The following is a 16,611-nucleotide window of genomic DNA, read 5'->3' as shown; positions in this document are numbered from 1 at the left end:
ACAGCCACAGTAACAGGAGGTGATGGAGAAAGGTCTGAGCGAGAGGTTGTTTAAAGACTATTAATGTAACTTTAGGGCAATTAATAAATCTTAGTGTGACAAGTTTGGGTAATGGATGGGAGACAAATATCTGTTATAATGTTGAGTTAATAAGAGTTTGAATTCACCCGTAAAGGTCCATCTGTGCAATTTTCCTGGAATAGTATCTGCTTGGAGATATTTTTGCTTTTCTTGGAACATTCCACAGTATGGCACCAACCTTCTGAAACTAGCATTTATACAACATGTTTTTATTGTAAATAAATAGCTTTGTGACTGGGCTTGCCTCTTCACAGATCTGACCTGTAACTTGCCCTGGTAGCTTACTAGCATCACCTGCTTGTCTACATGGAGAATTAAATGAGAATTAATGCCATACGGTGGTGCATTCCAGGTAATGACCAGCAGGTGCCAAACCTTTCCCCAGAAAAGATACGTAGTGCACCTTTAAGGTAATTTTGAGGTAATTTTGACCAAGTTTGGATTCATGGTCAATATTCACTTCAATTCATTTTTGTAATGCCCAAAATCACAACAGCGACTTTGAAAAGCAGATTAAACAATGTTCATTTGGACTTGGTAATGTCCCAGCTTGTGTGAAGTTGTACTTTTTACTGTCAAATTGGAAAAAGTAAAGGATTTTGATGTTTTACCAACATAATATTATTACTCCAAGTTGTATTAAAGGTGTGGAGGTTCAATGAATCTATGCCAAATGCAAAATATCGAATAATTCAACATTGTCGGGTTGTTTTTGGACACCCCTGCCTTAGACCCTCCTCCGACCGAATCTCTTTGAGAAAAAGTAGAAACCTCAAGGAGTTCCACAGTGAAGGAGAGATCCGACTCTCTCAGACGGACAGTGGAGCTGGAGCCACTCAACCAGTTCATATGGAGTAGAGACAGTTTCTCCATCAATGTGCCTGTTTCACTCCTGGTGTAGATGAACAGATTGCAAGTGAAATTAAATATTAGCTTGGAAACTGAAGGTTTTTATTTATGTTCCTAACTGGCCTGACCATAAGCGATTAGAAAGAGGAACATTTTAAGCCTGGTCTTAACTTAATTCATGACCCGGCTTAGAACGTTCCTCGACTGTGTCGGCCTCTTTACCATGGACAGGAGCTGATTCTAAAACAAACAGTCATTTATGGCTTTGTAAGTCAGGAGTAGGATTTTAAATTTAATTCTAAACTCGACATGGAGCCAGTGAAGATGTGTTCTCTTCTTTTAGTTCCTGTTAGTAATCTTGCTGCTACATTTTGAACCAGCTGAAAGCTTTTTATGGAGCTTTTAGGACACGCTGCGAGCAGGGAGTTACAGTAGTCTAGTCTAGTCGTTATAAATGCATGGATACGTTTTTAGGCATCGCTTTTAGGCAGGATTCTTCTGATTAAATTTAACTTTAAATGAGAGCTCCTGGTCAAATAATACTCCAAGGTTTCTTACAGTAGAACTGGAGGCTACACTGACATTGTCCAGTGTGACTATCTGCTCAGATAAAGTGTCTCGTACATGTTTGGGGCCTTGTACAATAACCTTGTTTTTTCAGGGTTAAGAAACAAATAATTAAGTGTCATCCAGGTTTTTATCTCCTTCACACAAGCACTAAGTCTGTCTACTTGATCGTTCTGATCGAGTTTCATTGATAAATACAGCTGAGTGTCATCTGCATAGCAGTGAAAGTTAATGCCATGTGACCTGATAATGTTGCCTAATGGCAACATATAAAGAGTAAACAGAATTGGACCGAGTACTGATCCCTAAAGTTACTTTAGAGAAAGGTGAAGAGCTTTGGTTTTCATTAACAAACTGGGATCTGAACCTACCTGATAGATAGGATTTAAACCAGCTGAGGGCTGTTCCTCCAACACCTACATCACATTCTAACCTCTGCAGTAGAATGTTGTGGTCAATGGTGTCAAACGCTGCGCTGAGGTCCAACAGAACCAGGATTGAGACCAGTCCATCGTCAGCGGCTAATAACAAATCATTTGTGACTTTAACTAGTGCAGTTTCAGTGCTGTGGTGGGCTCTGAACCCTGACTGGAAAACTTCAAATAAGTTATTGTCCTTTAGATATTGACAGAGCAGTTTAACTACAACTTTTTCAAGGATTTTTAGTGACAAAGAGAAGATTTGAAATAGGTCTGTAGTTTACCAATAGGTCAGGGTCAAGATTAGGGTTTTTCAAATGAAATGCATGTTTGAAGGACTGTGGAACATAACCACTTTCTAGTGAAGTATTTATAATAGTAAGAATAGGGTCTATAATTAGGGGGAGAATGTCTTTGAGGAGTCTGCTTGGAATCGGATCTAGGACACAAGTTGAGGTTTTAGAGGACATAATGGCAGAAGTTATCTCTGCTTGATCAACAGCTGTGAACCTTTCTAAAGTTACTTATGGATTTATTTGGGACACTAGTTTTACTGCTTGGGCTTGTTCAGGGCTAACAGTGGGAGTAATTTGTTTTTATCTTATTGTTAAAAAATAGGAGGAAATCATCAGAGCTGAGAGAAGCTGGGATTGAGGGCTCTCGCTGTGACAGTTTGTTAGCCTAGCTACAGTGCTGAAAATACATCTAGTGTTACTTTTGTTGACTTCTATTAGATTTTAACAATATCTGGTTTGGGCCTTACGCAGAGCCTGCTTATAGGACAGTAGGCAGCTTTTCCATGCTTTTAGGGGTTCTTCTGTGTGGGACGAAATGGTCTTTCTAATTTTCTAACGCTTTGTTTATGTGAATGCAGTTCTTCGTTGTACCATTGGGAGGTAGAAAAAAGCTTCAGTTGTAGTCATCTGGACTCAGTTAGAAAAAATATACGTTTCGACTCTCATCCAAGAGTCATTGTCAATAAAAGAATTTAGGTCGAGAACTCTGATATTTATACTGTTCTGTGGTAAGTCCAGCCCATTGGGCGGAGCCTTCCTGAAGTAGAAAGAGTTGTTTGTTTCAACAGAAACTCCCCCCTTGTATCTACCGAGCTAGCCTATTCAGAATTTTAATGGGCTATTAGAATCCTCTTTGTCTTTGTGAGACCCTGGCTCAACCACCCTGAGTACCTGATTAGCATCTAAATGTCCTGGTCCTGGTCCTCTACCTCTCCAGGGGTTCAGTATACCATTATAGATACCAGGAAGATTGAATCTTAGCCCTCCATTCCTGTTTAAAGAAGGTTTTTCTTTTTTAACAAAAATAGCTTCCTTGACTCCTCTTTCAAACCATCTTTTCTCCCTGCTTAAAACCTTCACCTCACCGTCTTCAAACGAGTGATTAGAGGCTTCAAGATGGAGATGCACGGCGCTCTGTGGTCCTGAACTTGTATTTCTTCTGTGCTGATAGAGCCTCTTGTGTAGAGGCTGTTTCGTCTCACCTATGTAACGTTCTTTACAGCTTTTTTCACTGCATTGGATTGAATAAACTACATTGCTCTGTTTTTGAGTCTGCAACTTGTCCTTAGGGTGAACCAGTTTTTGTCTTAAAGTGTTTCCAGGTTTAAAATAAACAGGGACTTCGTGTTGTCTAAAAATTCTCTGCAGTTTTTCCGACAGGCCAGACACATAAGGGATAGAAACACCCTTCCTTCTCTGTTCAGTTTCCCTTTTGTCCTGCTTCTTGGTTCTCTTCACTCTGTTGAGAGCCCAAGCGGGGTAACCACAGGCTGAGAGGGCATTACGGACATGTTTTTCCTCTTTCTTCTTGCCCTCTGAGCTGGTGGGCACACCTTGAGCTCTGTGTTGTAAGGTTCTGATCACACCCAGCTTGTGCTGTAGTGGGTGGTTGGAACCAAAGAGCAGATACTGGTCCGTGTGTGTAGGTTTCCTATATACTTCTATTTGGAGTTTCCCGTCCTCTCCTCTGATCGTGGAACAATCAAGAAAGGCCAAGCGATTCTCCTTAAGCGTCTTCTCTTGTAAACCTGACATGTGGGTCCACAGCATTGATGTGCTCAGAGAAGGTTTCCAACTCTTGTTTCTTGATTGTGACAAAAGTATCATCGACATAGCGGAGCCACAGTTTTGGGGCTATGCCTGAGAATGAGGACAGTGCCTTCTTCTCTAAGTGCTCCATGTACAGGTTGGCCACTATGGGAGAGACGGGCGAGCCCATGGCACAGCCATGAATCTGTCTGTAAAATTGTCCCCGGAATTGAAAGTAAGTGGTGTTCAGACAGATGTCCAACAGTTTACATATGTGTTCAGGTGTCAGTTTGGTCCTTTCCTGTAGGGTGGTGTCTTCCTGCAGTCTGATCCTCACCGCTGCTACTGCATCAGAGGTCGGGATGCAGGTGAACAGGTACACAACATCATATGAAACCATGAAGTCATCTGGGTCCAGTTGGAGATGTTTCACTTTATCCACAAAGTTGTGCGTGTTTTCCACATGATGTTCCGAATTCCCCACAAGCGGAGCCAATATAGTTGTTAAATGCTTGGCCACATTGTAAGTGATGGAATCTGTGCTGCACACTATGGGTCTGAGTGGAACATCCTTTTTGTGTATTTTTGGAAGGCCATAAATGCAAGGCATGGCTTCACCAGGATACAGTCTGTAATACAGAGGCCGGTCCATCACTTCCTCTTTTTCCAGCCTTTGTAAACAGTCTATCACTTTCTTCTTGTAGCCACTGGTCTCTTTTCAAGCGTTCGTATGTGGTCGTGTCCTCGAGGAGGGTGTGGACTTTGGCTTCGTAATCAGCTGCGTTGAGAATCACAGTGCAACGTCCCTTGTCTGCTGGGAGGATGTTGATTGGGAGGCGCGCTTTGGCCTAATGACCTTATGTTTTAACAGAGCTGCAACATCAAGCGCAAACGCCAGAGAATACGGGTCAAGTCGATTATGGTCAAGTCGACAAATTGATCACTTACACTATATTTTGTAAATATAGTTAGTATATTTTTTCTATTTTACTGTATGATAGGGACACGCGCTGGAATAGTTTTTTAATTCAACTGTTTTTGACTTTTTTCGGCTGGATTTGAGCGTTTTTCGTTGCGTTCGTTGTGTTGTTGTGACGTGAGCTAGCTCCGAGCGAGCCCACCAGCCCCCCGCCCCCTCCGGCCGCGCTAAAGTACGGCGTGTCGTCGGTACACGTTTATATACACGTTTATATGAAAGAGGAACTTCACGAATGATCGGGACACGCACTGGAATCGCTTTAAATTAACTTGTTTTGACTTTATTCGGCTGGATTGAGTGTTTTCGTCGTGTCGTTGCGATGTGTTTTGGCTCTGAGTCCCCCGGCTCCGGCCCCGCCCCCCGGCCGGCGCCGTACCGCGTTTATACAAAGGAGGAACTCATGAAACTGCGGAGAACTGTCGTCTTACCCGGAGATCGTCACGTTATCCCGGCGGACATCCTAAGGAAAACGCAACGAGGCAGACGGGCTGGACGTAAACTCCGAGAGAAGAGAGGGACAAACAGGAAGTCGGTTCCCGCCGTAGTCATGGGTAACGTGAGGTCCCTTCAAAATAAAATGACGGAAATAATGAGCCTCATGCGGTCCCAGAGGATTTATAGGGACAGCAGCGTCTTGATTTTCACAGAGACCTGGTTAACAGCAGAAATGCCAGACTCTATTGTAGGTTTGGACAATTTTCATCTGCTGCGGGCGGACAGAACGAAAGAATTCGGGAAGAAAAGAGGAGGAGGTCTGGCGGTGTATGTGAACACGAGCTGGTCCAAACCCGAACGCTGCACAGTGAGGGAGCAGCTATGTAGCAAGGATATTGAACTATTGGCTATTGGCATGAGGCCATATTATCTGCCCCGGGAGTTCTCACATGTGATTTTGATCGCAGTCTATGTGGCCCCGTCTGCCAATGCTGAAGATGCTTGTGAAGCACTGCTCTCCTGCACCTAGGCTGCAAACACAGCATCCACAGGCTCTCTTCCTCATCTCTGGTGACTTTAACCACGCTTCTCCCTCTTCTGTTCTACCAACATACACCCAGTATGTTACCTGCCCCACCAGAGAGAATAGAACATTGGACGTGTTTTTTGCCAACACCAAGGAGGCTTATTCTTCTTCCCCCCTCCCTCCCCTGGGCAGCTCGGACCACAACCATGTACATCTGAGGCCTGTGTATGAACCCATCGTGCGCAGGCAGCCTATGGTGTCCCGTGAGGTGAGGATGTGGTCTGCTGAGAGCGAGGTGGCTCTGAGGGACTGCTTCAGCACCACTGTCTGGACTGAGCTCTATGGCCCACATGGGGAGGACATCAACACCATCACAGAGTGCATCACGGACTACATCAACTTCTGTTTTGAGAACATTGTTCCCTCCCGGACGGTGCGGTGTTTTCCAAACAACAAGCCATGGATTAACCGTGAACTGAAGGCTCTGGTGAAGGAGAAGAAGAGAGCCTTCAGGTCAGGGAACAAGGAGGAGCTGAGGACTGTGCAGAAGGAGCTGAGGAGGAAGATCAGGCAGGCTGAGGCCGGCTACAAGAGGAGGATGGAGGAGCAGCTGCAGCAAAAGAACATTCAGGGAGTGTGGAGGAGCCTGAAAACCATCTCGGGCTTCAAAATCCCCCCTGCCCAGACAGAGGGGGATCTACAGTGGGTGAATGATTTAAATGCTCACTTCTTGAGGTTTGATCTGTCACCCGCCCCTCCCCCTGCACAGCTGCATGCTCCCTCTTCCACAGCTGGACAATGTCCTGCATCTGTTCCTCTTCGCTTATCTGCCCCGGACCATCAGCTCCCCACTTCGCCTGGACTCACCCATCCCCCCAGCACACGGTCCCCCTGCCAACCACTGACTGTCACAGCAGCACAGGTGAGGAGTGAGCTGAAGAGGATTAAAGTGAGGAAGGCAGCAGGACCTGATGGCATCAGCCCCAGGCTCCTTAAGTCCTGCGCAGATGAACTGTGTGGAGTTATGGAGCATGTCTTCAACATGAGCCTGAAGCTGAGGGTGGTACCACAGGTCTGGAAGACCTACTGTCTGTTACCTGTGCCTAAGACACCGCGCCCCAAAGACCTCAACAGCTTCAGGTCAGTGGCTCTCACGTCCCACCTGATGAAGACACTGGAGCGGCTAGTCCTGGACCACCTCCGCTCCACCGTGTGCTCAGCCATGGACCCGCTACAGTTTGCATATCGGTCTGGCATCGGAGTGAAGGACGCCGTCATCTCCCTGCTGCACCGCTCTCTCTCTCACCTGGAAAAGCCTGGCAGCTCTGTGAGGATTCTGTTCTTCGATCTTTCCAGCGCCTTCAACACCATCCAGCCGCTGCTCCTGAGGGACAAGCTGGAGACTGCTGGTGTGGAGTATGACCTGGCAGAGTGGATCCTGGACTACCTCACGGACCGACCCCAGTTTGTGAGAGCCCGGAACTGTGTGTCTGACACTCGGACCTGCAGTGTGGGGGCGCCCCAGGGCACTGTCCTCGCGCCCTTTCTCTTCACCCTTTACACTGCAGACTTAAGACATGACACGGACAGCTGTGTCCTGCAGAAGTTCTCTGACGACTCTGCCATCATCGGACTCATCACGGACGACGATGACGCGGAGTACAGAGGACTGGCGCAGGACTTTGTGGACTGGTGTCAGCGGAACCACCTCCTCATCAACGCGGGGAAGACCAAGGAGATGGTGGTGGATTTTCGCAGACGCCACCCCACTGCCCCCTCACCAGTGAACATCCAGGGACGGGACATTGAGAGAGTGGACTCATACAAGTACCTGGGTGTTCATCTGAACCACAAACTGGACTGGACTCATAACACAGACGCACTGTACAGGAAGAGCCAGAGTCCGCTCTACCTCCTGAGGAGACTCAGGTCTTTTGGAGTGACAGGGCCACTCCTGAAGACCTTCTACGACTCTGTGGTGGCACCAGCCCTCCTGTACGGTGTGGCCTGCTGGAGCAGCAGCATCACAGAGAGGGAGAGGAGGAGGCTGGACAGAGTCATCAAGAAGTCCAGCTCCGTCCTGGGCTGTGCTCTGGACTCGGTGCAGGAGGTGGGGGACAGGAGGGTCCTGGCTAGATTCACATCTATGCTGGACCATGAGTGTCACCCCCTGCAGGACACTCTCTCCGCTCTGGAGAGCAGCTTCAGTGAGAGACTGATCCACCCTCAATGTGTGAAGGAAAGGTTCCGTAGGTCTTTCCTTCCTGCTGCTGTCAGACTTTATAACAAAAACTGTTAGTACTGAACACTCGTAATACTGTCCTAACCTAATACTGATGTGCAATTCTGTCATATGTGCAATTGCTGTTGGAATTCATGTGCAATTCATGTGCAATTACTGTGAAATTCATGTGCAATCTATGTGCTGTCGTGACACATATTCATGTGCAATTGCTGTCGTGATCACATGCAATGGTATTTATTTATTTATTTATTTATTTGTCTATGGGAGTTTTTATTTATTTATAGGAGATCTTCTACTGAAAGTGTTTTTCAGACTTCCTATAAGTGATCTGTTCTTCTGTATCTACCTCTGCATCTACCTGCGTTGCACCAATGAAATTTCCCCATGTGGGACAATAAAGGAATATCTTATCTTATCTTATCATTTTGCTGTAAATATTCTGGGATTTACTCAAACCATTGCTCACATTTCAAACTAAATAATTTTGTATTATTACATATTTCCTATTATCTCAGATAGTTTAAGCGTCAACATTTCTCAAAAACTTCCATCGCAGTCATAACTAACAGCACATTTCCATACTTTTGCCGCCACCCCACAACGCTCCCATTCCCTCGCTCTTCTTCCGTCTCCGTGCACACACTTGACTGCAGGGATGTGGGGACTCTTAAATAAACATGGCACGCTTATCAGTGGGATCTAAAAATACACCAACAGCACGCGCTCGCTCCCAGTGCCAAGGCGAGCCAAATCAGCCTCGCGATGACAGAAGCTCCTGGTTATGTTTGTAGATACATGCGCTTCAATGGGCTCGGGACAAACTGTTTCAGATTACAATGACGACTTATTCAGAGGAAGTTTTTTTAAGGATGGATATTGTTGTTATGTGTGAATAGCGCTGTGCTGGAGTTTTATTTATTTTCATTCACGCTCGTTTCATTAATCCTTGTCTTTTCTAAGCACTCACAAATCACTCTGTTTGAAATTTTCCCAGATATTATTTGTGTCACTGTTAGAAAATGTATTTCGCCTGCACAGTTCTTAAGTCCATTAACCATCACCGGACTCGAACTGTGGTCAAACTGTGTTCACAACAAACACAATCACTTTGCCGAAGGGATTCATATTTTTTTTTTTTTTACATTGAACACCTAAATACCTAATTGGAAATTGGAAAATTCCAAATGTAGATTATTATTTCAAGTTAGAAAACACAAAATACAAATGCAATGGTGACCAAAACATGTTTAAAAGCAAATTAAACCTACAAGAAAGCATATTATGGCTACTTAAAAGGTTCAATATTGGTAAGGCAAGGCAAGTTTGCTTCACACAACAGGAGAAAAATGCATTAAAATCCCAAAGACATGACAGAAAAAAAAAGAAAAAAAATTCTATTCATTCAATTTAGCAATTTTGCTGTAATGAATCATACATTCTGTCCGTGCTTGGTGATCTGCCAGATGGAAAACCAAATCATTTGGACCACACTGGCAGACACTCCAGACACTCTTTCCCATATTTATTTGACGTTGCCAGCGTGACAGGCGTCTCCGGGATGGACACATCGCTTTCAGATTGATTCTTTCCCATGTTTGACCGTCCCTAGACGTCAACGCGCTCTCTGCCTCTGCACACGTCTGTACTGAGCCTATGTATCTTTTACCACAACTCTCTCGTCGACGCCTCCACCTTTATGTGTCAAGCTTTTGTATGTTTAACGACGGACTCAGTCTCTTCTGCCTCCTCCCTAGATTTAGCTTTCGCTAAACTAATTGTCCCAGAAAAAACTTGACCAAAGATTTTAGTGTTAAAACTAGCTCTTGCTCAGTGGATGTGCCTCTTCCTGGACTTTGCAGTGGCCTTAATGCCACTATGTGACTTTTCTGGTGAAGCCTCTTATGGAGATGTTATTGCTATGGCTGTCTAATGTTCCACAATATGACATTTAACTTATCAAACTCCATAGAAAAAAAGCAGGTGACAATACCAGTTCAATAATATGCTCTCAAACTAAACTAAAAATTTGGTCCGAAATTGACCCATTTCAGTCCTAGCCCTGGTTTAGTCCTGATCTAGTCCAGATTTGGCTTCGGGTTTAGGCCTAGTTTAGTCCTAATTTTGATGTGGTGAATGTGCAAGTGGGAACGCACCAAAAAAAGTACAAAATGTTTGTGGTGGATCAGCATAAAACTAAACAAATGAATGGGAAAATGTCACATTTCATTTTGATTAGCAATCCGTTTAATTTACTCGAGCATTCAAACAAATTGTGCTTCACAACATACTTTTGTGAATGAATATTTTGAATATTTTTTTGGTTCCTCACTTATTTATTTTTCTCTCCTGATTGAATTACTTTTATCACCTAAAGTAGCCAATTGAGAAACCAATATGTTTGCACTTTCAGCTTGTATATATTATTCCTGACACAGTGACCTCTTTAACCTCTCTAGCTTCCCCTGTGGTTACTTAATAACCTCAGAGCCGAGAAGTGAAATTTCAGTGGTCACCCCTAGTGCCGCACGTACATATATAATCATGCATGACGTCCTATCTGCAGCTGGATCTAACTCCTAGTGAGGACCTCCGCCAATGCCGAAGAATGCCTTTGACTCTTTGTGTGCGCGACATGCCGACACTAGCCACACCACTGAAGTCTGCAAGGAGGACGTGATTTAGGAGACATACGTTAGTTTAGGGGCCCCTGATCTGTTGTTCTTTACTGTATCTGGCGATGGTGGACATCACATAACCACCCGCATGTTTGGTGTTTTGAGTTTATGTTACGTTTTCTATGGGAGTTTTGAAAAGAGTAGAGTAGACAGAGTGCAGCCTTGTACGGTTCCTGACATGGATCTTGTTTTCTTTCTGCAGGTGGGGCGTCCTGGAGGGTTCGGACCCGGGGCAGGCAGGAGGCAACTGCGGTGATGTCAGCCAAAGCCATGGTGAGGACTATTCAGAGCTGCTTATCAAACGGCACTTAGCGACGGTTTGTGTGGCTTTTGTTCGTGGACAATACGAGGAGACGTTACCACACTCTGCATAATCATGATCAAGATACAGTAAAGGACATCTGTGCAAACAACATAGACTGCTATATATGTATCTTTTTTTTGCGTCCATTGCAATCTTTGAATGAAAGATTTTATTTTGAAGTTATGTAATGAGTCTGTTCTAACTGGATGTGAAAAAATGTCTAACTGTGATTTATGAGTACATAAGTATTGCAATCACAATTCAGAGTATACTTGTTTAAAACGCATTAATGTCTAAAATACAGTCCTACTTTTTGTAGATTGTAGAAGTAATGGATACAATAGTCTTAAATAAGGCTCAACACCCTTCAAATGCAGTGGTAAATTTAGAATATTTGTTGATTTATATATGTCTATATCTTCATAATAAAATCCCCATGAGGCTGCCAGCGGTTGTTGCTGTACAAGAGTTTTTTTGGCAGTAATATTTTGAGATTTACGAATTATTTACAGTTTTTTTTACATGGCCAATGCTGCAACCGATTCTTCTGAACCCAGTGAAACCAACGCACCTTAGGCCCATATGTTGGGCATAATATTGATTTCCCCAAATTATATAATTTATACATACATAATACTGTAATTCCAAATTGAAGTGATTGACAAAATTACTGAGAATTTGACTATTGTTGCTCTGTAAATAATGCACTTTGCCCCACCTTCCCCTTTTTCCCTTTTGAGGACTACAGCTGGAAATGAGCTTTTATAGCTATTCCCTTTATATCATCTTTGCCCTCAGGCATGATGTAATTGTACGGTGACATGATGAATAAATAAATTAAAATGTCCAACTACTACAAACTCATCCACAAACAGAGTATATAGGAGAGCAGAGTAGTCATGTTTGTGCAGTTCCCTTTTTGCAATAAAGTGTTCAAATAAAGCGTTTTGCGTAATATTTAGGCAGTTGGATGGCTCAAACTAAATACCTTTGCTTGAGATATAAGGCGGATTGCCGATCACACTTACAATCATGTGGCAGACCTCCCACCAAAAAGGTTATACTGCACCTCTAGACCTTTTTCTGATATCCCTTTACCGACTGCCTCCCACAAAGGGCACTTCCAGTAAGTTTCTACAATACATGCTCAAATGCTTTTCACTGGGGACTGCTGGCTACTGCCGATTACAAAAGTGTGAAGTGAATCGGTGTGCTCCACTTCTTGGCAGCTCCAGCGCCTTGTAACTCGGCCTTGAGACCGTTCTAGCGTACTATTCGCTGGCAGTGAGATGCAGGAGAAATTCCCTACGCCAAGAGATGGTTGTGGTTCAGTGGCTCAAACAGAAGTCTGACGCCACACTGCCCTCGCCCTGCCACTGGACTTTGACTTGAATGTTTTATATTATTTGCATATCAGGCCATGTCTCAGAAGAACTGATTTTAATACTGGAATGGAGCAGGAAATGGAGCTTGTAAATTCTGCAAAAGTGCTTGACCTCAGAAAGAGTTTATGAACCGTAGAAAGATAGGCGGTTTCTTTCGCTAGATAAAATGTAACTCGGCCACAGATCTGAGACGCAGACATTAAAAGCCAGTCAGGTGCCAACTTATTTGTTTCATTGTTTTCCTCATTGAAAATAATAGGTCGGAATGGTTAAGCCCTTTTGCCTCCAAGTAAATAGATTTGTGGAATTATGAATAAAATTTGCTCAAAAGTGAATGAACCTGCAGAACATACGCCACTGAGTGTATCCTAATGCAGGCTTGTGTCTGGGTAATTGTTATCTGGACTATACTGACCCTTCAACACATATGAAAAGATCCTTTTATAGCAAAGACTGCAAATTATTAAATTATTGAATAAAAAAAAAACGACCCAACAGAAACAATCTTTTTGACAAGTTCAGCTTATCGCAAAAACTAATAACTAATGTCAATTTCTAAAATAATCCATAGTTGCCGCCCACTTACTGTCACAAAGCATGAACAAACCCTTCCAAAAAACAGATTTATTGAATTATTAGTACAAGTTGTAAAATCAGGCCGTTTAGTGTTATTGTTTTCTCCTTTTTTTTGAAGAAGGCTGTTGTGTACAGAATGTATTATTACTTTATCTATCTATTTCCACAGAGAAGGGTCACTATGTCCTTTCACTTGAACTTCTTTTAGCTTTACACCTTTTGCAACACCAATACATATATTTCAATGCCACATTTTTTTCTACTTAAAGCATTCACTGCATTCTGCATTTGCAGCCTGGGATCCAAACTGGTTCTCTCTCCTCTACGTCTGAGGCCAGTGGAAGAAGTTTGTGAACTAGTCACTATTCAGGCAAAAATCGTACATTCGTACCGTAATCGGGTGGTATTTGAGGAGATTGTGAAGGACTTGGCCGAGCGAGGGATTAGGCGCTCCTGGCTGCAATGACAGCAGAAATAAAAAGCCTTTGTGCAAAATTTAAAGAAACAAAGGAAATCAATAAAACGAGTGGAAATACAGCCTTGCAATTTCACTCGCGCTGAACAGGAGATGCTAAAGCGCGTTTGAAACTCTCTGTTTGCAGGGGCTGCTGTTGGTCCTCCTCGCTCTGCTGCCGGTCGTCGGAGGTGCTACAGTCATAAGCAGCAGTGGAGGAACGGGAGCAGAGCCCAGACCTGTGGTGGGTTTGATCCAAGGCCCAGATGAGGGGCCGCTTCCCCAAACCCTGCCCGAAGTACCAGACAAGGAGCAGGAGGAAGACAGCGACCCGGACCCCTCGTGGCACGACCTCTACGGTATGAACACAGCGGAGAGGCTGAGGTGGCTCATGGTTTGGCTGCTGTGGTGGAGATGTGTGGAAGAAGGTTGTTGCTGAAGATTAATTTGATTGGTTCAGAAGCAAAGGTAGCACAAGGAAGAAATACTTAATTAACTAAGGCAAAACACTGCAGATGAACAGGAAAATATCTTACATTGAGAGGTATCGATTTGAAACTCATAAATGTAAGACAAAATGCATTCAAAGTTTTAATTTATAAATAAGGAATTTTATGGGTAAACATTTCCAAAATTGCATATTTGGGACCAAATGGATCGAGACAGACTTGAATGTCTTTCTTCATTTTGTTCACATATTAGATACAGTATTGTATATTGGATATAGCTCTTGGACGTTACAATGTTCCATTTAAGTCTATGGATGCAAGTTGATTAAATATAGTAAGTAGTAAGTCAGTTGGTCAGTTATGTGTTGGTCAGGTGGTCAGCTGAAACCTTAAATGGTGAGAGTGCAAACTGAGCAAAAAAAGGGCAAAATGTCTGACCACATTAAATGCATCGTGAAAGTAGTGAAAAGTTTGTGGTTTGTATTTGCGCTTTACAAATCTGCTAAGTACAGTCTGTCTTCTTTCAAATGTACATGCTGCTTTTGTTGTGTGCAGCTACAATCTGTGGCACTGCTAAGGGTTCTCCTGAGTTCCTCCCAGGGCATGATGACATTTGTGTTCGGACACAACATGTCCTCAGTGTGAACCACACTCCATGTTTCACACTGTTGTGGATTTTCTGTTAACACTGTAAAGAACAGAAATACTGAGAACAGAATGTCTGGTTCTGTGTTGGTTTATCTACAATCGTGCACACTGTAAATATCTGCTCTGTCCGTCACAATAGAACAAAACACACATATACAAAACCAAAATGCCACGTCCACAGTCACAGGCCTACATGTTACCATAACGTACCTCTGACAGTTTACTGAATATCTCTCCCCACTCCTCACCCCCATTTCACTCTTTGTACTTCTCTGTTAAAAGACACATTTTGCAAAAAGAAAAAAACTGAGCTTTTATCCATGGTATAACATTGTTCCATCATCTAAAACATACCTGCAGTTGTCTGTAGCTTCATTCGTGCTTGTTTCATTAATCCTCTCCCCCTGAGCCTCAAATACCACTCTGTTACGAATCTTTCAGATTTATGACATCATAAATCACGATTGCGTTCATTACAACTGCATCCTCACATTAGTATGTTGGGGCCAAACTAGCTTTTGTTTATTTCCTTTGCTTCCACTAGATAGAGCTCTAAGGCAACTCACACTACTTTATTTTCTAGAACATAAGAATCTAAAGCCAAAGTGTTAGTGTTAATGGCTAATAACAATCAAAAACATACTGCATAATATTTGTAATTTAAAAATGCAATACACATGTCTAGACATATGTCTAGAACGCTGCAAAGTAGTTCTGTTTGTCATGTTTTTAAGGCAGTAAAAATCAAGAAGCTACAGTGCATAAATAAGCTAAAAAACAAAACAGAACCACTTATTCCTCTGTAAACTCATAAATAACTTGTTGTTTTGCCATTTTAACATTTGTTTGTCACTTTCTCGACTCCAGACCCCTACGTGCTGGACGAGACGGACGACCATCCCAGTTTGCGCTGGACGGTTCGATCTCCTCGCTCCTCTGACCCTTCGGACCCTCAGCCCAAACCGATCAAGAAAAAGAAAAAGAGGAAGAAAGAGGACGATGCAGAGGAGGACACCGCAGGGGGAAGGCGGAGGGGGAAGGCCAGTAAAGTTCCCAAACATAGCAGCAGATACTGTCGCCTGGAGCGGCGCCAGATGAAGGTGCGGGACTTAGGCCTGGGCTACGACTCAGACGAGATTATTCTGTTTAAATACTGCGTGGGCTCGTGCCAGTCGTCCAGGACCACGTACGACCTGGCGGTGAAGGCTCTGCTGCACAACGGCTCTTTACCTCGATGGATTGCCCGCAAAGTGAGCAGCCATCCCTGCTGCCGGCCCGACCGCTACGAGTCTGTCTCCTTCATGGACACCCACACCACCTGGCAGACCATAGACTCACTGTCTGCTGCCAGCTGCATGTGCATGGGCTGAGGCCGGACTGGGGGGTCCCTCCGGAGTGGACGTACAAGGCACTGAGCTCAGCACCAAAGTCACAAGAAACCTTCTCTTCAGATGAACGGGATGAGTTTGACGACCATCACCACGAGTCCACAAGCAGGTGGTCCTGGCTGCTGTTGGGTCGTTATCTTTGAGATGCTCAAGCATTTACTCAGTTACCTGCTGTTTTAGTTGGTCACTCCAGTTACATGGAGGGTACTTTTGGCTTCCTCTGTGCTTCAAAGCCAAAGAAGTGGACAGCACATGATGGAGCATGAGTATGAATACAATATAATGTCATCAAATCTTCCTCACCAGTGTTTAAGTTTGCAGGTTTTATTTGTACACCCAACAGAAGATTATGACTTCCATAATTTAATAAGAAGACATTTATGGACCAAAGAGAAAATGGACTAAAGTTTTGGTTCTTGAAAGACTTGATCCTGGACACCAGCAGAACTGATGTGTGTTCTGAAGCTCAGAAACATATGGAGGACTTGCATTGTTCAGAGGAACTCAGCCAAATGGATGCCATGCATCTTCATGTATTACTGTGTCAAAGTAAGATATATTTATTGCAGATAAGTTATTTATTTAT

General features: G+C 43.7%; 1 protein-coding gene across 1 annotated transcript in view; it reads left to right on the top strand.

The window, feature by feature from the left end:
• The window catches only part of artnb (artemin b), a 50,415-nt gene extending 34,293 nt beyond the window's left edge, over nt 1-16,122 (top strand). The window contains exons 2-4 of the mRNA XM_072440432.1: nt 11,024-11,094; nt 13,689-13,899; nt 15,505-16,122. Of these exons, the coding sequence (XP_072296533.1) occupies nt 11,024-11,094; nt 13,689-13,899; nt 15,505-16,007 (785 nt within the window). The 3' untranslated portion in view covers nt 16,008-16,122. The remainder of the gene's footprint in view (nt 1-11,023; nt 11,095-13,688; nt 13,900-15,504) is intronic.
• Nucleotides 16,123-16,611: the final 489 nt, after the last annotated feature.

The sequence above is a fragment of the Eucyclogobius newberryi genome, unplaced genomic scaffold, assembly GCF_026437365.1.
Source record: "Eucyclogobius newberryi isolate DKJ021-1_F unplaced genomic scaffold, fEucNew1.0.hap1 SCAF_12, whole genome shotgun sequence".
NCBI lineage: Eukaryota > Metazoa > Chordata > Actinopteri > Gobiiformes > Gobiidae > Eucyclogobius > Eucyclogobius newberryi.
Note: the sequence above shows the minus strand (reverse complement) of the source record. Positions and strands in the feature narration are given on the sequence as shown.